The 21,350-nt window shown below is 56.2% G+C and overlaps 1 protein-coding gene and 1 long non-coding RNA gene across 2 annotated transcripts in view; both read left to right on the top strand.

Moving 5' to 3' along the window:
* The window catches only part of LOC140681477 (uncharacterized), a 472,703-nt gene that overhangs the window by 91,240 nt on the left and 360,113 nt on the right, over positions 1-21,350 (top strand). Inside the window, 1 exon segment of the mRNA XM_072921312.1 lies at positions 9,438-10,195. Coding sequence (XP_072777413.1) covers positions 9,438-10,195 — 758 coding nt within the window.
* Positions 14,303-16,407, top strand: LOC140681494 (uncharacterized). Its single transcript, XR_012052612.1, has 2 exons — positions 14,303-14,969; positions 16,056-16,407. It is a non-coding gene; the product is annotated as an uncharacterized lncRNA (long non-coding RNA).

The raw sequence follows: 21,350 nt of genomic DNA on the forward strand, positions 1-21,350 counted from the left end.
GCTGGTGCCGTCAGTCGTGGTTGCGGCGCGCTGATTGGTGGGAGCGGGGCGCAGCACGGCCCCGGCGGCGGGCTGAGGGCGGCCGTGGGCGGGCAGCGGCGCCATTGGCGCCGGGAGCGTCTGTGCGGGCCCGGGAGCGGCGGCAGCGGCCGGAGCGCGGTGAGGCGGCGTCGGCGGAGCTCGGAGGCGGCCCCGGCGCAGGTGGGAGCCGCGCTGGGTTCTGCGGGGGCTCGGGGCTGGCTGCGGGCGGAGGGGGCGGCAGGGGGCTGCGGTGGGTCGGTGGTGCCGTGTCCGGCCCGTGCTGGCCCCGGGCTGAGGGCGCGGCGGGAGCGGCTGCCCGCGGTCTCCTTCCCGCCGGGGCCTGGGCAGGAGCCGCTGCCGGAGCAGCGCTGGCTCGGCCCGGCTGCTGTGGGTAGGACAGAGGGGGCTGCCCCGCGGCCGGGAGCGTGCGGGGAAATTCCCGTCGCCGGAGGTTTCTGTGGCCGGAGGAGAGCGAGGAGTCCTGTAAAAGTGACTTTATTGCCGAGCAGGGGGAGAGGCCGTGGGGCATTTGCCGTGCGCACTCTGCCATGGTTGTAGTCCGCAGCCTCCTTTTTATCCTCATTTTCCCGGCCTCATCTCCCTCTGCCTTTGCCCACGGGCTGAGGTCCTTGGAAGGTTCAGACTTCCCGATGCGCCTGCTGCCTGTCCTCGTTAATATGCACCCTCCTTTTGTATACCAGCCGATATTCATGGCTCTGTTAAGCCTTTGTTCTCCTGGAAGTTCGGGAATGTAGCGGGACTTTGAGAAATTGTGTGGCCCAATTTGTGAAATTTATTGGAACTGATGGTTTCCCCTGTTACTTCCTTATCTACAGGTGCCTGGGCCTATCTCCAGGCAGATTCGCTCCTCAACTCTGTTTTGTTCTTCCCGGGTCCTCTTTGGTTTTGGGATTATTCTTGGTGCCCTCATTCCCTATCCTTTTGTAGCTGTTTGTGGATCAGGAGGCCTGGCTGCCACCTGCATCCCCTGGCTCAGCTGCTGGATGAGCTGCACTGCCAAGGTGTGGAGCATGGTAAAAAGATGAGAGTTGCTGCAGCACAGAAGAGGAGAAGCAGCATTCGTTTAACCCCTGGTGTGCCGGGGAGCCACGAAAGCGTGTCCCATTCCCATCCTTTCCATGTTTGGACCAATACATAAACTGCTCTCCCTTTTCCTTTGTTATCTTTTTCAGCACTTTTCCCTTGTCATCTCTTTGCCCAAAGCAGTTTGAGCCATTTAGTTTTGCACAAACTCCCTTTTTTTCTGCTCACAGATAATCTGATCTCATCCCCACGTGAAATGTTGTGTTCCTCTTTCAGTGGATTGGTCAGCAGGAAGGTCAGGAGCTGGAGCTGTCTGGTTGGTTCTTCTTTTGAGGACAGCTTTTAATCTAATGATGCCATTGAAATGATAAATGGGTTCTCTGCTTCCTGATATGAATTGGTTTGGGTTCCCAGGGGCTGGTCCATGGTGTTGTAGATTTTTTTCTGGTGGCCCTTCATCTTTTTCCCATTTCTGGGTGCTCCCTGCAGCCGGGGCTGCATCAATTGGCCGCAGTTTTCTAATTACAAATCATCAAATACTTGAATTCCAACTAATTTCCCTGGACTTGTTCTAGCAAAAGCCCCAGTGCTCTGATACACCCTGTACAGCACAGACAGTGACAGCAGATGTTGGAGTGGGCAGAGGGATTACCCCCCCCCCTATTTTAGTGAAGTTTTCACAACATTCTCCATTTGCTGTTTCCCTTTGCAGCCTCAGCCATTTCTGTTTCAGAGTCAGATCCTCACCATGGGCTCTGCCTTCAGCCGTGCAGATTCCATCTGTGCAAGCAGGCAGAGCTTGGGGTGAGGGGCAGAGGGAATCAGCCAATTCCTGCCCCAGGCAAGAAGAGCCAGGTACATTGTCCCCAGTCTGCCCCAGCAGTGTCAATTTGCATTTCTAAAGCTCCTCTCCTGGGTGCCTGGAATGCAGCTTCTCTTCCAGAGCAGCTTCAGCAGCCTCACCTGTGCCCTCCCCCAACCTGCTGCTTTTTCTTTTTTTTTTCTTTCAAATCTTCTATTTATTTTCTTTTCCTTCAAATCTTCTATTTATGATTTAAAGGGTCACCTTTAAATCTCTTCTAGCTTCACAAAATGTTGCCTAAAGGTGAACGTCAAAAAACCCAGACCAAAATTTTTCTATCTCTAAGAGACACACACAAACATACACAAAAAATTTCCAAGTCAATGAAATTTTTTCTACTTCTCCTCTAAGTAAAAACTCATTCTCTCATCCCTTACCCAAACCTAACAGGCAATATAGAAGTAGGAGTAATTTAAAAATAGTCTAATGCTCTAAACTTAGCACTGAAACTGCAGGAAAAAGAAAAACTCCAACAATATGTTTATTGCTAGAGTCAAGGCATTCCTTGATTCTGGCCAGGATGTGCAACAGAAATCATTCCATCCCCACATAGCCCGGGTGTGCAGAGAAAATCGTTCCATGACACCTAAAGTATCAGTAAAATATATTGGAGTATATAATAAATAAAATACTATCAGAGTAAAAGCTCCGTGGCTTTTACTAGATTTTCCCCAAACTTGATACAGTCTGAACCAGTCTAAATCTACTGGTTTAATGTTCCAAAGTTTCAAGTTGTGCAGTTTTTAGTATTTGGTTTCCTACTGGACCCGGATTTCTTTGCTTCTGCTGTTAAAGAGGTGGGAAGTGCTGATTTCCTTCTCAGCCTTTTGCAGACCAGGTGTCTGCAGCCCTGGCAGTGTCTGGGGTAGGTGTTGGTTGCTGTTTGCTGCTGGGGTTGATGTTTTGCTGCTGGGCGTTATCTTTGTGGGTATCTTTTGGGCCATTCCCAGTGTGTTGAGATGTTAAACTCATCTCCATTGAGTGGTGTAACATCCCTTAACAAAACCTTTAACATTTCTTTCCCCAGGGCCAAGGCAAAGCAAGCCTGAGTAGAGAAATGAAAGGTGAACAATGTTAAAGTCTATGAGCTGGTGTATTTTCCATCAATGCCATGGCAGGCAGGGCAGTGTGTGAGTGTAAGTGAGAGCCAGAGTGGAATTGTCCCGTGCTCTTGCCCAGCAGCTGTGGCAGGGCAGGCCCAGAGAGCGCTGAAGCTGCAGCAGTGGCAGCAAGGGCTGTCCCCGGTGGCTGGAGCTGCCAAAGGAGGGTGGCCAGGCCGAGGATTTCAGCAGAGGATGTGTGGGCAGGCCCAGGGCCTTGCCCCGCTGTGGAGCCCTGGCTGCTGCTGCGCTGCCTTCAGTGCAGGCTCAGTGGGGGCCTCCCATCCTCCTGCTGCAGGCGGGAAGTGCAAATCTCCGGGGCTGCAGAGACCTGGAGCCGAGGCTGAGGGGTCCCCCGTGCTCAGCTGTGCTGGCGGCTGTTTCTGGCCTCGGGGCCACTTGGCACGGGCCACGCCACTTGGCCACCAGTGGTGCTGCTCTGCACTCCTTAGGCAGGAGCCGATGTCCTGCTGGGATGTTGGCAACAGCAAAGTGCCAAGGCAGGCTCTGTGCCAGCCCAGTTTCCTGGGGGAGAGATTGCACCAGAGACAGGATTCTGGCCACAGACTGCTTTAAATGTGCATCCCTTATCTCCACCCTGCACTAGGTGGAGAATTCCCAGGGTAAGGAATTCCCGATATCAATTGCAAAGGTAAATGATTGAATATCTGCCCTGGGTCTGGCTCTTCTTCTTGCCCAAGCCAATGGCAAAAGCCGTACCCATGGCATCTTGGTTTCTATCCCCAGCTTCCAAAGGTGTTTCTTTCTTTCCCCTTTCATTCTTTGCACCCAGCCTGAGCTCTGGGGGTGCCAGGGGCTCTGGAGGTCCCATTGTATTCCTAAAGCTGCCATAACCCCCTGGAGGATCTTTCCTGGAAAATGAGTTCTGCTGTCTGTGTCTGTTGCTTCCACAATGCCTTTTATATTAATTACTCCTTTTAGAAATACCTTAAGAAGTGATCCAGTGGTTACTCAGCAATCAGAATTGCTTTTACCCCCCTGTTAGGTGAGATGGTGTCACCAGAAGATATTGAAGCCTTCCTGGTCAGGGCATTTCAGTGCCTGGCTCTTACAAGCACACACAGCTGTGCCAGTTGAGCTGACCATGGGGGTAACCTGGGCTTTGTCTGATTCCCTTTCCTCAATAACAGTGTGTCTTGGAACTCTTTTCCCTTCTGCTGCCCTTGAAGAGCCATCCACAAAGACATTTTCTGCCTCAGGCCAGGCAATGTCTCCTGAATCTCCCCCAGGCTGGGTCTGGAGCTGTGTCACTTGAATGCAGTGCTGGGTTTCTTCCCAGCCCCTCTGGGGGCTGTTCAAACAGGAGGCTGGGTTAAACCCTTCCCCTGTCCTCAGTTCTGAATCCTCCTGTGCCACTGAACAAGTTTCACACTGTAATAACCGAGCACTGCTCATCCATTGCGAGGCTCTTTGGGTTATCAAAGCTTGAACTTGATGGCAGACTGGAACAGTTGGAGATCCTGTTGTCATCAGGTTTTGGGCCTCGGTTCCCATTGAAGCTGTGGCTGCACAATTCTGCAGGCAATGAGGCCACTCTGGCCACTGGGTGAAACATTTTGGCCCAAGAATTCCTTTGGCATGGCCCTGTTGAACATTCACCTACAATTCCAATTTCTTTTCTGAGTCTGGAAGAACCACAGCTGAGGCATCAATATTTTTGGTTGTTCATTTTCTCAGGTTTTGCTCTCTTTCTCCTGTCCATACCACAGCATGGAGGCTGTGTGGGGTTAAAAAGTCCAGACATTTGACACAAAGGTACAGCAGCAATAACCTCTGTATCACCTTTTACAATATTACAATGCCATCATCAAATTCCTTCCTAGATAATTACAATCACAGTAGGAAGAGAAAAAAATTAGTTTAGTTCAAATTAACCTCCCACAGCTCCTAATTGAACAAATTATACCAGCTGAGCTTTCCCATTTATTCCCTTAATAATGAAAACACTCCTTTACAATGTTCCCCCCTTAGGTGTAAGATTAAGAGTGGATGGAGAGGCCCCTGTGTCCAACAGGAGAGGCCTCCTCTGGATGCAGACCCAGCCTGGATGTTCTCCAGGGCTGCAGTGTGGTGGGTCCCCGGTGGGATGGGAGCTCAGAGAGCCCTGACAATCCATGTCCATGCAGGGGTGGACTCGCTCCTCCTGAGGGTGCTGCTGTCTGTGCTTGCAGTGTCCTTGTGGGCTGCAGCTGGAGCCCTGACTCCTTCCCAGGGGCTGTTTGGGTGGGCTCTGCCCTTGCCAGGAGGGCAATGCCTCTGCCAGGTGCTTGTGGCCGACGCCGTCCCCTGGGTGCTGGGGCCCCCTTGGGCCCTGGGGTTGATCCCTCAGGGTCTGTGGGAACTCTGCCATGGCCTTTGCCTTCAGCTTGGCCTTTTGCTCATCCCTCCTTGCCTTCAGCTGCTGTGCCTTTGTGCCCAAGTGCTGCAGGGCCTTCTTGTGCCACTCCTGCAGCCCCGGTCACTGCCTGTGGGTGCTCATCCTCTGAGAGCTGCTGAGCTTTCTGCAAAATCTTTCCTTTCTGCAGGGACCCAAGCCAAATCCTTAACAGAAAATCCTGATCCTTCATGTACCATCATGTCATGTTTTGATGCCGGCACAATGCCTGTGTCCCCATGGAAATCCAGCTTCCCAAATAAGTTCTGTGAGATGCAATAAGGAACAGAGCAGAGCAGGCCTAAGCTTAGAAATAAAGGAGAAAGAACTTTATTAAGCTACTACTATAATAAAAGATACACGCTACATCCAGAATTAAAACCTTCCAAAACATTCCTCCTCCCTGCACCCAAACTCCAACAAATCACAGTGGGACACAACTTGGACCTTCAATCAGGTCATCACCTTTCAGATAATCAATACTCAGTCTATCAGGGGAGAGAGGAGTCTCTCTTGCACCACAGACCCCCAGGAAACACAATTGCCACCTCTCGTGTTTCCATGTCACTCATGGCACTGCCCAGAGAAAATGTGCCCGTGTGACACTCTCCTTGCCATGTCACAGTGCCCTCACCGCCGTGCATGGACAGACTGCTCATAGGGCTCCTTTAAGGATGCTTTGCCAAGGAACAAAAGAAACAACAGTTCAGTTTTCATTTTGGGAACAGTCTCCCCCCCATTTTCCTCCTCCCCTGGGGCTGAGGGTGCAAACAGAGATCTTCTTCCTGAAGACAGAGGGGCATCACCACACCCTCCTCAGCTTTCCTCTGTTCACTCCATTCCTGTGCTGGAATTTGCTGAAGCAGGTCTCTTGTCTCACCATTGCATCCCCCTAAAGATGCAGTCTCTGTTGCAGGAGAAACTGGTTCAGTCAATGGCTTACAAGAAAAGTCCAGCACAAAGCCACTCCATCATCTCCCCCCCAACCTTCTTTCCCTAACATCTCAGGTCCCAGACTGTCTCTTTTCTCTTTCAAGTGGAGGAGGAGTAATATTTCACAAAGCTTTCATTTCCCAGGAAAGGGTTAAAAGTCTTGGACTCCCCTGGCTGCTGAAATCTCAGCCCAGACCCTAACTCCCAGGGCTGGGCACCTTTCCCCTGCTTCTCCTTCTCCTCTGCCAGTGAATTTCCAGGTGCCTTCAGGCTCTCTGTCTGTTTCCCTCCGTTGGTGTGGGAGCCTGGGGAACAAAGACATCTCAGGTTTCCTCCCCCTGGCCTATCCCTCCCAGGCCGCAGGGCTTCCATTCCCCCACCCAGCCCGTGGTGGGCGGGGGAGAGTCTGCACTCTGCAAAGAGACAGTTTTGCTGGGAGTTCTTGCTTTGAACCCTGTGTTCTCAGAGGCGTGCCCATGCCTTCAGTGGCCACTCCCGGTGCCAATATCCAAACCTGACCACTGATTGCTTTGAGACCGGCTGCCTGAGAAAATTCACTTCTATGTCCATCCATGAAAATTTGCGTTTCCAGATGTTGCTTTGTTTTGCTCCTTGTGCTCAGGGTCCCCTGCACAGCCCGTGTGGCAGAGCCGGTGCCTGTCCTGCCGCAGTGTCCAAAGGCGGCCCCCCCGGCGGGCAGGGCCGGCAGCTCCCCGGGGCCGGGCAGCGGCCGGGGCGTCCCGCAGCCTCCTGGGGGCCGGGGGCCACTGCCGGCCCTGCCCGGGGCTGGTGGGCTCAGGCAGCGCCCGGCACTGAGCCCCAGCTGCCCCACAGCCCCGGCCCGGCCCCGCAGCTCCCCACAGGCCCCCAGCCCGTGCTCCCGGTCCCGCACCTCTGCGCCCGCTGCTGCCGCTGCCCACCACAGAGAAACCCCTGACATCCTGACCTCCTGCTTTTCCTCTCCTGGAAACTGGGAATTCAAAGTATCAGCTGGCAAATTGTCAGGATAAGACCCTGCTGAAAAACATCCCAATACTGAGTATTTTTCTGTTCCTCCTCTTTGCCATCATCCTTTTTCTTACCACATAGATTCCTCCTGCTGCTTCTTGCCTGAACCATATTGCTGCACACTCCCCTTCACCTGTTCCCTTCCCAGCACACCAACACCATCCATCTGCTGTTGTCCAAATCCCTTCTCCACTTCCCTTATTGCCCCCTCTGGGTTCCATGTCCTTAATTACCTCTGGGGGAATGTGCAAACTACCTCAGCATTCTCCCATGGGACCCTTCAGAGACATTTTGGGATCATCCTCCCTTTGGCCAGGACCCCTCCCTGGCTTTCCCTTTTCTCCCCTCCATGGGTGCCCTGCCATGTTCACTCCCCGAAGATCCCAGGGCACTCACTGATGAGATTTTCAGTGCTCTCTCCCTGCTGAGTCTTCACAGACCCCCCTGATGTGTCACTCGTCTGTCTCCTGGTCACTCCCGGGTCCCCAATCAATCCCCGGTGCCGCCGCCAGCCAAGGGAGCTGATCACCCAAAGTGGGTGAGGCACCTTCAGCTGCACTCCCTGCCCTAGGGTGTGTGGGAAAATTGACATCACCAGAGGATTCTGTCCACAAAGCAGACAGAGGAGTCCTGTGAAATTAATTTCATTTCTAAAAATGGGAGAGGCCATGGGACATTCCCCATGGGATCTCTCCAATTGCTGGAGGACACAGCCTCCTTTTCATCCTAATTCTCCTGGCCACATCTCCCTCTGCTTTCCCCATTGGCTGAAGCACTTGAGAGCTACAGACTTCCCAATCCACCTACTACATACTCCCTTAATATGCTCCCTGCTTTTATATAGCAAATGATATTCATGGCTCTGTTAAGTCTTTGTTGTTCTTCTGGAAGTTCATGAACTGAGCAGGGCCTTGGCTGAGCAGCAGTCTGTGTCATCAGTTAATAACATTTTCTGAAACTAATTCCTTCTCCTGTCACTCCCTTGTTTACAGCTCCCTGGCCCTCTGAGCCTTCCCCAACTGGACTCCCCGCCTCGGCCCCATCGCCCCCGCGAGGGGAATTTGGGGAGGTGGGAGTGGGGCAGCGCCAAGGCCGGGCCCCCCCGCGCTGTCCTGGCGGGAGCGGCTGCAGTGGGGACCGAGTGCGGGTGGGAGCGGCCGAGAGCCCAGCGCTGCCCCAGCCCGACCTGCCCCAGCTCCATCCCTGCCCCTCGGCTGGGATGCTGTGGGTCTGGGGGGAAGAGGGAGCTGGCAGTGGGTGCTGGGCCTTGGGGCAGGAGGAGAAGGGAAGGAGAAGCAGGCTTGAGGAACAAAATGGTCAAACAATGCAGGTGGCAGGAGAAGGTGGGATTGCACAGGGGAAGGAGGAATAGCAGGAGGAAGAGGAGTGTGAGGAAGAGCAGAGACACAGGAGGAGGAGAAGGAGCAGAAAGAGGAAGCAGCAGTAGGTTCCACCCCTCCATGTATAAGCTGTCTCCCCCCAGCCCCAGGAGCGTTGCTCCCCCACATGCAGCAGGTGACTGTGGAGGGGGATCCAGGATTTTCACAGGGTGCATCTTGGTGTTTCTGAGCTTTCTTGGGCTAAATGTTGGTGCTTTGGTTTTATGTGGCAGCTGAATATGTTTTGGAAGAGGTTTTTGCTGAGTTGTGATGTTTGGGGAGTCTTTGATCTGTGTCTTGAAGTTTGCGAGATTTTTGGGCTAAATCTTGATGTTTTGGAGGTTCTTACAGACACAAGATTCTCAATGACTTCCTGAGATGAACTTGGGCAAGGAGGAACCTCCAGTCCAAGGTGCTCTCCTCTTGTTTTTTTCCCCAAACCAGGATTTTTCATTCCCTGGGCGTGGCTGGATGGAGGAGGAGGAAAAGCCCCGGAGATGCTGCAGGAGGAGGAGCTGCAAACCCAGCCCAGGGAGCTGCGGGGAGGAAAGAGCCCCCCTGAGCCAGGAAGGCGGGCGGAGATCCAGCCAGAGCTCGGAGCTGGTGGAGAAGTCTCATGGCAGGGAGAAGCCCCACAAGTGCTTGGAATGTGGGAAGGGTTTCAGTCGGAGCTCCCACCTGATCGTGCACCAGAGGATCCACACCGGGGAGAGGCCCTACGAGTGTGGGGAGTGTGGGAAGAGGTTTCGGACCAGCTCCGATCTCCTCGTACATGAGCGGATTCACACAGAGGAGAGGCCCTTCCGCTGCCCCGACTGCGGGAAGGGCTTCAAGCGAAAATCCGACCTCACCGTGCACCGGCGCATCCACACTGGGGAGAGGCCCTACGAGTGTGGGAAGTGTGGGAAGGGCTTCAGAGACAAGTCTGGCCTGATTGAGCACCAGGTGATCCACACTGGGGAACGGCCCTACGAGTGCTTGGAATGTGGGAAGAGCTTTGGGTGGAGCTCACACCTGAGAACACACCAGCGCATCCACACAGGGGAGAGGCCCTACGAGTGTCCCCAGTGTGAGAAGAGGTTTCGGACCAGCTCTGATGTCCTCAAACATGAACGGAGTCACACGGAGGAGAGGCCCTTCCGCTGCCCCGACTGCGGGAAGGGCTTCAACCGCAACTCCCACCTCACCAGGCACCGGCGCATCCACACTGGGGAGAGGCCCTACAAGTGTGGGGAGTGTGGGAAGGGTTTCAAAGAAAGTTCTTGCCTGATCAAGCACCAGGTGATCCACACTGGGGAACGGCCCTATGAGTGTTTGGAATGTGGGAAGAGCTTTGGGCGGAGCTCAGACCTGAGAACACACCAGCGCATCCACACTGGGGAGAGGCCCTACGAGTGTGGGGAGTGTGGGAAGAGCTTCTCACAGAGCTCTCACCTGACCCAGCACCAACGGAGATACCACTAAGGGAAGCCCTGTGAGTGCCCCAAGTGAGGGAAGAGCTTGGAGTGAGGGAAGAGAGTGAGAGAAGAGCTTGGAGTGAGGGAAGAGAGTGAGGGAAGAGCTTGGTGCACTGCTCCAGCTCCATCCCCCATGGGAGGATCCGGGCTGGATGATCCCCAGTGACCCCCGTTGGGCAGAGCCCTGCTGATCCGTGGTCCTGGTGATCCATGCTGGGTGTGGGGAAGGTGTTGGCTTCTTCACCTCGTGCTGCTGTGATTTGGGTGGGTTCCCATGGATGGGGGATGGGAGGTGAGTGGGGGGTCCTGGCGCACTGCGGGGGGCTCATAGCTCGGGGGGGTCCCAGCGCTTCATGGGGTCAGAGAAGGGGGGAAGCAGTGAATGGAGGGGGTCCCAGTAAATTGGGGGGGGCGCTGATGATAACAGGGGGTCCTGGGAGACAACGGGTGGGAAAGGACCAAACCCTAAGGGACTCCCCTAGTGCTGGTGAACCCCCCGTGCCCCCCCAACCCTTGGGGTCCCCCACAGTCCCTGCACTGTTCCTGGGGGTACCGCAGCTCTGGGGGGTCAAAGCGGAGGGGATGGAACCTCCGTCATGGATGGGGGGCACAAAGGGGGTCCGGGCCCAGTGCTCGGCGGGGTCGGTGCACGAGGGGGGCCCGGTCCTGTCCCGGTGCACGGGGGTGGCGCTGCCTGGGGCGTCCTGGTGCTTGTGGGGTTCCCAGGGTTCAAGGGGGGGTCGGTCCCTATCCCGGTGCTTGGTGAGGGGGGGGCAGTGCCCAGGGGGCTCCCACTGCTCAGTAATTAGGGGGTGTCAGAATCCAGGACATCCCTCTGGCTGCCCTGGATGGCTCGAGACCCTGGCAGGGGCCTCGGAGACCTTGGCATGGTGTCAAGAACACCGGTGGCTTTGGTTTTAGCCCCTGGAGAAAATTGCCAACTTTGTATGAGGAATTACAAGGCACAAGGGTTTGAGTAGCGTGGTAGGTGAATTAACACAGGGTGGAAAAGTAGAATTTTAACATTTTAAAATGCGGGGTTCAATGGGACAAGGTGGAGGGATCTGGGTGTGTCCTGACCTTCTTCTCCTTCTTTTTGCCCTCCATGTCTTGCTGTGATGGTGACACTTTTCTGTTGGTTGAAGGTAGAGACACACTGTCCAACATAAATAATAGATATTGGCACGTTATTGTAAACACAGTACAGGTAGTTTTTAGTGTAAAAGGTAAACAGCGCCCTGAGGGCAGGGAGACTGCCACAGACCGACCTGCTAGACAGAGCTCAGCAGAGCGGACAAAGCTGTTAGAGAAAAGGGAAAATAAACGGCCCTGAGAAGCAAAGCTCCGCATCTCGACTCCTTCTCTGCCCGCACAGGCTGGGAGAAAAGGACTTTTCACAATCTTGGAGTCATCTCAACCCCCAGAAAACCGAGAAGGGGTCTCCACTCGTCCCAGTGCCCGGTGAGGGGGGGGTCAGTGCTCGAGGGGGGTTTGGGGGCACCGAAGGGGGTGCGGGTGCGGTTTTTGGGGGGTCCCGGCACCCCCCAGGGCAGGGTCAGTGCTCAGCAGCGGGGGCTGCCTGGGGACCCCCCCGGCCCCCAAATCACAGCCGGGTCTCCTGCAAGGCACTGAGGGGAGGCTCATTCACCCCCCGCCCCCACCAGCGTCACCACACACCTTTCCAAAGTGTCCCCAAGTGCTCCCAAAGTGCCCTCAGAATGTCCCCGAGTCTCTGCAGAGGTGACACCGGCCTGATGACGGCCTAGTGGTGATGTTGCTCTGTGCACAGCAGCCTCGGGATGTCCTCCATGGCTCTTTGGCACCGCTCGGCCACTGCACAGCCACTGTGGCCAGGAGAGGGACAGAAGAAGAGGGTGTTGATGTCCCCAGGTGTCCCCAGCAGGTGACGCATGGCCAGGCGGGCACTGGCCTCCCACAGCTGCTCAGCCTCGGCCGCTGTGGCCACCAAGGCCACACGGAAATCAGGGGACACCTCCGTTGTCCCCTCCAGGGCAGCCTCGATGTCCCTGAGCCGGCGCTGCAGCTCCTGGGGGAACGCGGTGGCTTCGTCACACGCGGCCACCGAGTCCCCCAGCAGCCCCAGGTACAGCTCCAGCCGCTGTCCCCTCCCGGTGGCCGCATCCCTGCAGGCATCGCGGAGCTCGGTGGCCGCCTTGGCCAGCCGGGCCCAGCTGTCCATGAGCCTGTCCAGCACAGGCCTGGCGCTGGCCAGGGCTCTCACACAGGCCCAGGTGGTCCCTGGGGTGTCCCCGAGGTTGGCCAGGGTCCAGCCCAGGGAGGGGACAGGGCGGTGGCCCAGGGAGGGGACACGGTAGTGGCGCAGGGTGTCCTGGAGGTGAAAGATCAAGGTCCCCACAGCCACCCGCAGGAACTCTGGGGACACGGCCAGCAGCACGTCCCTGTGCGGCCTGGCCACGGTGGCCATTAGTCCTCTCAGGGTGGCCACCAGCTCGCCCAGTGTGGCCACCACAGCCACCATCGCCTCCAGCAGCTGGTGGGGGGACAGCTGGGGATGGTACACGGGAGGTGTCAGGGGCCTGGTGGCACTTGTGGTCTCCTACAGTGGCCCCTGTGCCCTCCTGTGGTCCTGTTTGTCCCCTCCCTGAGGGGCTCTGGTGTCCCCTCTGTCCCTTTTGTCACCCTCTCGTCTCCCACTGTCCCCCCCTGTTCCCTCCTACCACCCTCTGTCCTCTCCAGGCCCCTGCCACCCCTCTGTCCCCTCTGCCACCCCCGTGTCCCTCCTGTCCCCTCCCGCCCCCCCGCCGGTATTGTCACACCTCGTGCGGCTCCATGGCCGCTGGGGACACTCCGGGGAGGGGACACGGCCGGGGACAGTTGGGGACACGCAGGAACACAGCGCGGCCGGAGAGGGGAAACAGGAAGAGGTGATGTCATCGCCCCGGACCCGCCCCACCTTTGGCCACTTTTGGGGGATCCTGAGGAGATTTTGGGGGGTCCTAGGTGAGCTTTGGGGGGTCCCTGATGAGGGTTTGGGTAGTCCCAGGTGAGGTTTGGGAAGTCCCAGGTGAGAATTCCCAAGGATTTGGGGTTTCCCACCTGCCCAGGTGAGGTCTGGGGGTCCTAGGAGAAGTTTGGGGGTCTCAGGTGAGAGTTTGGGGGGTTCCAGGTGAGGTTTTGGGGGTCCTAGGTGAGCTTTGGGGGGTCCCTGATGAGGGTTTGGGTAGTCCCAGGTGAGGTTTGGGAAGTCCCAGGTGAGAATTCCCAAGGATTTGGGGTTTCCCACCTGCCCAGGTGAGGTCTGGGGGTCCTAGGAGAAGTTTGGGGGTCTCAGGTGAGAGTTTGGGGGGTTCCAGGTGAGGTTTTGGGGGTCCCAGGTGAGGTTTGTGGGGTCCTGAGGAGATTTTGGAGGGGTGCAGGGGATCTTTAGGGGGTCCCAGGTGAGAATTCCCAAAGATTTGGGGGTTCCCAGGTGAAAACAGCTCGGGGGGGGCAAGGGGGGAGGGGCTCGGGAGGTTTCGGGGTGTGTCCCATGGGTGGGCGAGGGGCGGTGAGGGAGGGTCCGGGAGAATTTGGGGGTGTGGGAGCGGGAAGGACGAACCCCCAGACACTGACCACGCCCTCTTTAGACTCCGCCCCGTGCTTTAGCCTCGCCCCTCCCAGTTCCAGCTCTGTGCTCTGGCCCCGCTCACTCCTGAAGCCCCGCCCCTAATGAGCCGTGGCCCCGCCCCCGGATAGATTTTTATCAATGGAAACCAAAAATCGCCACAAATAGACCCAAAAATTAAAACCCAGGGTGCGGGAGTGTGTTCTTTATTCTTTCAATGTCTGTACACACCCCCCCCCATCTCACTCCTAACCCCCTTCTCTCCAAGATGTGAATCTCCCCTCCCCCCGCTTCTTTCCCTGCCCCCTTTCACAGACTGTTTAGTATGTTAGTCCTACCCCAAACTCCTCCCCTTTTATTCCCCTATTGGTTGCTGTTCCTATACCCCTCCCCATAAGTTCTTGTATAAAACATCTGTTAGCCCCCCACAAGGCGTCTTGGGGCACGCGAAATAAACCGAACCTGTTCACCCCAAGTCCCGTGCTGCCTCCATCTGTCCCTGCACTGATAACTGGGACTGCAGAGCATTTACAGGGGGACCGGCTGCCCGTTCTCTCCCCCCGCCGCCCAGCACACCCGCGCTCGGTGGTGTCGCGGTGAAAGGGGACCGCAACGCAACAAATGGCAGCAAGAGGATGGTTCCCTCCTTTGTCTTGTAAAACAAACGGGCAAATTCGTGGGGGCGCCCGCCTCACGGAAGAAGAAGGAGGGAAGAGGAACATCTGCGGTCGTAGAAGCTTTGCCGGACGCTAAAAGGAGCCGAGCACCGAGCGAAAAGAATTCGGCTCCAGGACCCTTCTTTGTTCTCGCCTCCGCGCGCTCTACCCCACCCCTGCCGAGATCAGACGTCCTGCACTGGGGCAGACATGCTGCAGGGGCTTTGAAGGGGGGGTAGACCTACCCCAGGACAAAGAGGGCGGTTTGGCAGCGGCTCAAGGGAGCCAGGAGAACGGCTCGTCAGGTGACAGCACCGGAACGAAACCACCAGAGGCCGATAGTGGCCGAGCCCAAGGCTTCACGGACGAGTTTTGGGTGCAGCCGAGATCGGCTGGACTTGCCTGCAAGTCCCGGGAACACCTAAGCCTCTGGAAGAGCCAAACCGAGAAGGAACGTCCCCAGTTCGGCGCGACTTTTCCACCAAGTCGAGGAGAAGAATCAAGCCATCTCCACCCGGGCCCCAGAGGGTAAGGGGGGCTAAAACGGGGTGGGGTTCATCCAACCGGGTGGCTGAGTTTCCCAGTTTTTTCTTTTTGCGTTTTAACCCTCGCTCGTGCTCAGACAGGAGCTGTATTCTTGCATGCGCCCGGCGGGTGAGTGGGTTTTTCGTTTCTGGGGGAGGGAGGTCCCAGGCACCCCTCACCTAGTCTTTTATGGGGACCCATATTTGATTGCTTTTTCTTCCCCTCAAAAAGTCGTCTTCTCTATCCTTTCCTCCCCAATCTGGGCTGGACGGAGGGGGTAGAAAAGACACAAACGGGACAAATGTTTGAAAGGCGGCATGTTAACCATAGGAGAGTTGGTAAAAGAAGCCCTGAACACCCACGCATTGTGTCGACATCCAGCTGCATCGGGCTCCTCTCCTGTAAATTCCCCTTTTGCTTCTGTGAAACTCCCCAGACCCCCTTGCCCTCGGATTTTCCTGAACTTTTCCCTATCTTCCCTTGGGGATGGCTGTGGCCAAGCCGCCCCAGGCGCCCTGCCGAGCACTGCTGCCTTCCCTTGGGGATGGTGTTGGCCGCGCCTCTGTGGGGGGGGGGCAGTGCACCCGGCACTCCCTTACAAGATGGCGCTGGCCACGCCACTTGGAACCTGTTTTCCCGCCATGATCCTTCTTTTCCGCCCCTGGTTTCCCGCCAGCCCCACCCTCTCCCCAAGGGCCCCGACAATCAAAATTGCCGCGAGGCTAGTCCCTGTGGGGGGGAGGCGGGGTTGGATGTTCCCTAATCCTTCTTCTGGCCCTTCCTCTGGTGGGACGGATCGCTGTCGAGGACCTCCCATCAGGGGACCCCCCTTCTTAGAAGATCACTCCCCTTCTCGGGTGGGGGGGTCTCCTTTGAGGGAGGGTGGGGCAGAAACCCCGGACCGGAAACCCGCCATTTTGTCTTCCCCCTGAGATGGCGGCACCCTGGTCCACCCCTTACCCATTCCCCTTATCAATCATGACAGTCACTAATCAAGTGATTGTCTGATTCCCCTATCCCATTCCTTAATGCACCCTACCCAATGTTCCCTTTTATTTAATAATCTACTTGTTGGGTTATATTTTATAGAAAGAAAGATCATCCTATTTAGTTTATACCCACGGTATTATGCCCACTCCGGAAATAAAGAATAAAATCAGACAAGCCATGTCGCCGCTCGCTGCTTCAACTCTGCTATACATCTCCAGCGTTGCGACAGCCCAAGTTTCGAATCAGATCAAGCTGTGAATTCTGCTGAATGTTTTACCCCGAATTCAGAATTTGTTTATGTCAATTTTATACGCTTTGTATATTAATTTGTTTTATTGTAATTATAAATAATTTGTACTTTTCTGATGTTTTTCAATTTATTTCTGTTTAATAATTTGTAATGTTACTATATGATTTTGTTGTATTTTACATATGAAGTTTATATTGTTTATATGCAATATTAATTTGTTTAAACATCAGGATTCTCCTTTCTTTTGTAAAAAGAAAAAGAGGGAGATGCGGGAGTGTGTTCTTTATTCTTTCAGTGTCTGTACACACCCCCCCCATCTCACTCCTAACCCCCTTCTCTCCAAGATGTGAATCTCCCCTCCCCCCGCTTCTTTCCCTGCCCCCCTTTCACAGACTGTTTAGTATGTTAGTCCTACCCCAAACTCCTCCCCTGTTATTCCCCTATTGGTTGCTGTTCCTATACCCCTCCCCATAAGTTCTTGTATAAAACATCTGCTCGCCCCCCAAGGTGTCTTGGGGCACGCGAAATAAGCCGAACCTGTTCACCCCAAGTCCCGTGCCGCCTCCATCTGTCCCCGTGCCGATAACTGGGACTGCAGAGCATTTACAGGGGGACCGGCCGCCCGTTCTCTCCCCCCGCCGCCCAGCACGCCCGTGCTCGGTGGTGTCGCGGTGAAAGGGGACCGCAACGCAACACTATTTGATCCCAGTTCCATATTTGATCCCTGTCTCTAGTTGATCCCAGTCCCTATTTGATCCACGTCCAGTTTATCCCAGTCTCTAGGATCTCAATCTGTAGGATCCCAATCTCTAGTTGATCCCAGTCCATATTTGATCCCAATCTCTCGTTTATCCCAGTCCCTCTTTGATCCCAGTCCATATTTGATCCCAGTCTGTAGTAGATAGGGACAGGCGAACGGAAGATCTCGGGATGTGACGGAAAGAAAGACCCTTCCCCCTTCTCCCTGCTTCACGTTATCTATTAACCCCAGAGCATGTAACCACACCTAACCCAGTAGTTTTCCACTCCTGACTAACCCTAGAGACCCTACAACCCCCCTCTGACGAAGCAAAGTCCCCCAAAACTATTTAAACCCATGAGATAAGATAATAAAGGCTTTCAACCGTCCACCACATTGGTGTCAGCGTGTGTCGTTAGTCCGAGTAGCCCGGGTGAGGCCGGGCTGCCGTGCTGTCTTCTTGTAACCAGGTCGCCGTTGTCTCTCATAAAGGCAACATATCTGGTGCCGAAACCCGGGAGAAGAAAAATTCGCTCGGGTAGCAGGAGTTCACCTGGACAGGAGCAGCGGCCGGAGCGGTCAGACCGTATCTTGGCGCAGGGAGATGTCCCAGGACCCACGAGCGTCATGGACAGCATCGCCAGGGTCGTAAGTGCGATTTATAAGCAATGGAGTATCGAGTGTAAGCTCAAAGACTTTTATCTTGCCATAGCAAGGCTGCTTGAGCTTGGGGCGACTGAATGCCCAGTGGATGCTATGCATCCGGGAATATGGGAAAAATGCACAGCCACGCTGGCCAAGGACACGAAATCCTCAGGCAGTGGCAAAAGCCTTAAAGCATGGAGCAAAGTAGAGAAAGCCCCGCGCAGAGCAATAGAAAAGCAGGAGATGTGGAGTGCGGCGCGTACGTGTTTATTAGTTACTCCCAAACTCGGTGTGGGGGCGGGGACGCAGACTGCCCCTGAGAGCGATCCGCCCGGCGGCGGGGACCCGGGGGGGCTCAGCGCGACACTCGCTCCCCCAGATCAGAGCCCACCCCCCCCCGCAGGAACCCTCCGCGACACCCCCGCCGCCGAAAATCCCCAGAAACCCCCCACAGCTCAAACCCCCCGAGAGACCGCAAATTCCTCCGAGCCGCCGCCACTGCCCGCCCGCGATCCGATGCCGGAGACGCAAAAGCACGCGGAGCGCTTCTGGCAAGGGCTGCTAAAAGAAGCCCGAGCCGCCGAAACCGCGGCTTGGGAAGACGGGGCCGCCACGCCGCCCCCCTACTCGTTTGAACATGGCGCCGGGAGCGACGGGGAGGGGCGGGGCTCGGGCGGTCCCGGCGCGAACACCCGGGGGGAGCGCGACCTCGGGAATGCGCGCGCGCGGGAGAAGGGGGCGGAGAGCGGCACAGAGCGCGAAACCAACCAGCGGCTCCATCCGAAGCTGCCACCATATAAGGGAGAAACCACCCCCCGCGGGAGGCGCGGCGAGCCGGGGGGGCGGGAGCGGCGCCACCCCCACGGGGAGGAGCAAGCTCGGGGCCGAACAAAACGGCATGGAGCCCCGGAAGTACGCTGGCACTCGTCTTCCGGCTCAGAGACCAGCAACAGCTCTACCAGCTCAGAGGAGCTGACGGAGGCTAGCGATGGCTCCGATTCAGATGAAACGGAACCGGCACGGCTTGAAACAAAGCCGGGTAAAGCTCTAAGCCGCGCCGAAAAACAAATACAATACGAATCAGCCCAGTTTACTGACTGGGGGAAAATAAAGATAGCTTGTGCTGAATGGTCCCCAGCGGCAGCCATACAAGCTTTCCCAGTACGGCTTACCGGTCCGGAAGGGAACCAACAAAGGGTATATACCCCGATAAACCCAAAGGATATACAGGCAATTGTCAAAGCCATTGCGGAAAAAGGGATCAACTCGGCTATAGTTACTACGTTAATCGATGGTCTTTTTAGCAACGATGACTTGCTTCCCTTTGATATCGAACGGATAGGGCGTATGATATTAGACGGGGCGGGAATGATCGTCTTTAGGCAGGAGTGGGAGGATAATTGTAGAAAGCAGCTAGCCCAGGCGTCCGGCGCGCGGCAGCCCCTACACAGATGGAGCTTATCCAGACTGATAGGAAAGCATGATGATATGATCACGCCACAGCAACAAGCTGCACAGATGCAGGCTGAGGAGGTCAGAGCGACCACTCAGGCTGCCAGAGAGGCGATTCGCGCCGCCTCCCGAGTCGTGGCCAAGCCGGCACCGTGGTCCACCGTGAGGCAGGCAGAGAGCGAAAGCTTCACACAGTTCGTAGATCGCCTGCAGGCAGCGATAGACTCCTCTACCCTGCCGGCAGAGGCAAGGGGCCCCGTAGTGGCCGACTGCCTGCGCCAACAGTGCAACTCAGTTACTAAAGATATCTTACGCTCCCTGCCAGCCGGGGCTAGCCTGGCGGACATGATCAGACATGTAGTGAGGGAGGAACACCTGACGCCCATTCAGGCGGCCGTCCACACCCTGACCAATGCCATGGTGTGTTTCAAGTGCGGGGAGGCGGGTCACATCGCGGTGAGCTGCCCCCAGCCGGCACGGCGGCCCGCCGCAGCGCCTCCGCCCCAAACACGCCCGCGGGGATCCTGCTGGGGCTGCGGGAGGAAGGGACATCTCGCTAGGGAATGCAGGTCCCGGGCCCAGGGAAACGGAAAGGGGAGGGGGCCAGCAGGCCGCACCCAGCCTCCTCCCGCTGCGAATATGAGGCGGCCCATCCATGCCAACCCCCAATGGGGCGGGGAGCCCTCGTACCCCATTCTCCCACAGGAAGCAGCCAACTTCATACCCCTGCCAGCAAGTATCACGGCACAGCCTGCGGCGCCTTCGTACCCACCGCCACCGCAAGCAGTGCCTGTGCCACAGGGTCAGCAGGGGGCGCCCCAGAACAGGACAACCCCTGGGTGGCCCTGGCCCTAAAAATAGGGAGGGAACCCCCGAAAATCTGGGGGACATGCCGCCTTTATGACAGTCAGGACCCCCATGTAATAGGACTTCAGTTTTGGGCAGACACAGGAGCAGACTGCACAATCCTACCCCAAGCCCTGTGGCCCCGACACTGGCCGTACAAGGAAGTCCCCCCAGTGAACGGGGTGGGAGGGCTGTCCCGAGCTTGGAAAAGCACCCAGTTGGTAGCTATAACGCTGCATACAAAGAAAGGACCAGAACAAACAGTAGCAATCCACCCCTATATCTTGCAAAACTCCCCACCCCTGATAGGAAGAGACGTTCTCGCCATGCTAGAAGTCAGGATTACAAATTTATGATGAGGGCCACTGCTGTGCACCCACTGCTGCCAATCAAACTGACTTGGAAATCACCAGACCCCGTATGGGTTGAGCAGTGGCCCCTGTCAAAGCCTCGAATGACAGCCTTGCTAGAACTAGTCGACCGCGAGCTACAAAAGGGCCACATCGAACCCTCCACCAGCCCGTGGAACACCCCTGTATTTGTAATCCCCAAGAGATCAGGAGAAGGCTACCGCCTCATCCACGACCTGAGAAAAGTAAACAAGACAATTCAGCCCATGGGTCCAGTTCAGACACTACTGCCCGCGAACTCAGCCATCCCCAAAGGGCAGCCGTGCGCAGTGCTGGACATCAAAGACTGTTTCTTTTCAATACCCCTGCATGCCGAGGACAAAGAACGGTTCGCCTTCTCCATCGTGTTCCCGAACGGCGAGCGACCTAACCTCCGCTTCCAATGGAAGGTGCTACCTCAAGGCCTTGTGGACAGCCCGACCATATGCCAGATCACCGTGGACAGGGCACTGATGCCAGTCCGACACTCCCACCCTGCTGCGACCATCATTCAGTACATGGACGACATCCTCGTCGCCGCACCATCGGCAGGCCAAGTGGATCACCTAGTGTCCACGATCACAGAAACCCTCCAGGCCAACGGCTTCGAGATCGCGAACACGAAGATCAAGAGAGGACCGTGCGTGACCTTCCTGGGAGTGGGGATCACAAACTCCTACGTGACCCCACCCAGGATAAAAGTCCGCCGAGACATCAAGACCCTCCACGACATGCAGCGACTCGTAGGATCTCTGCAGTGGCTCCGCAACATCATCCTAGTTCCGCCAGAGGTCATAGACCCCCTGTATGACCTCCTGAAAGGAAAACACCCCTGGGACCCCAAGGAGCTGACGCCGCAAGCAACGAAATCCCTCGACTTCATCGAACATCAGATGTCCACCAGCCTGCTTGCCAGGTGGAACCCGAGCATACCACTGGACTTATACGTCCACTTCACGCAGAAGGGAGGAGTAGGAGCACTTGCCCAAGGACCTTCCGAAAAATCCCAGCCGATCCAGTGGGTAGTCCTCGGAAGACCGACTCACGCATTCTCCCCAGGAGTTGAGTGCATT

The sequence above is a fragment of the Taeniopygia guttata genome, chromosome 36, assembly GCF_048771995.1.
Source record: "Taeniopygia guttata chromosome 36, bTaeGut7.mat, whole genome shotgun sequence".
In the NCBI taxonomy this organism is placed as follows: Eukaryota; Metazoa; Chordata; class Aves; order Passeriformes; family Estrildidae; genus Taeniopygia; species Taeniopygia guttata.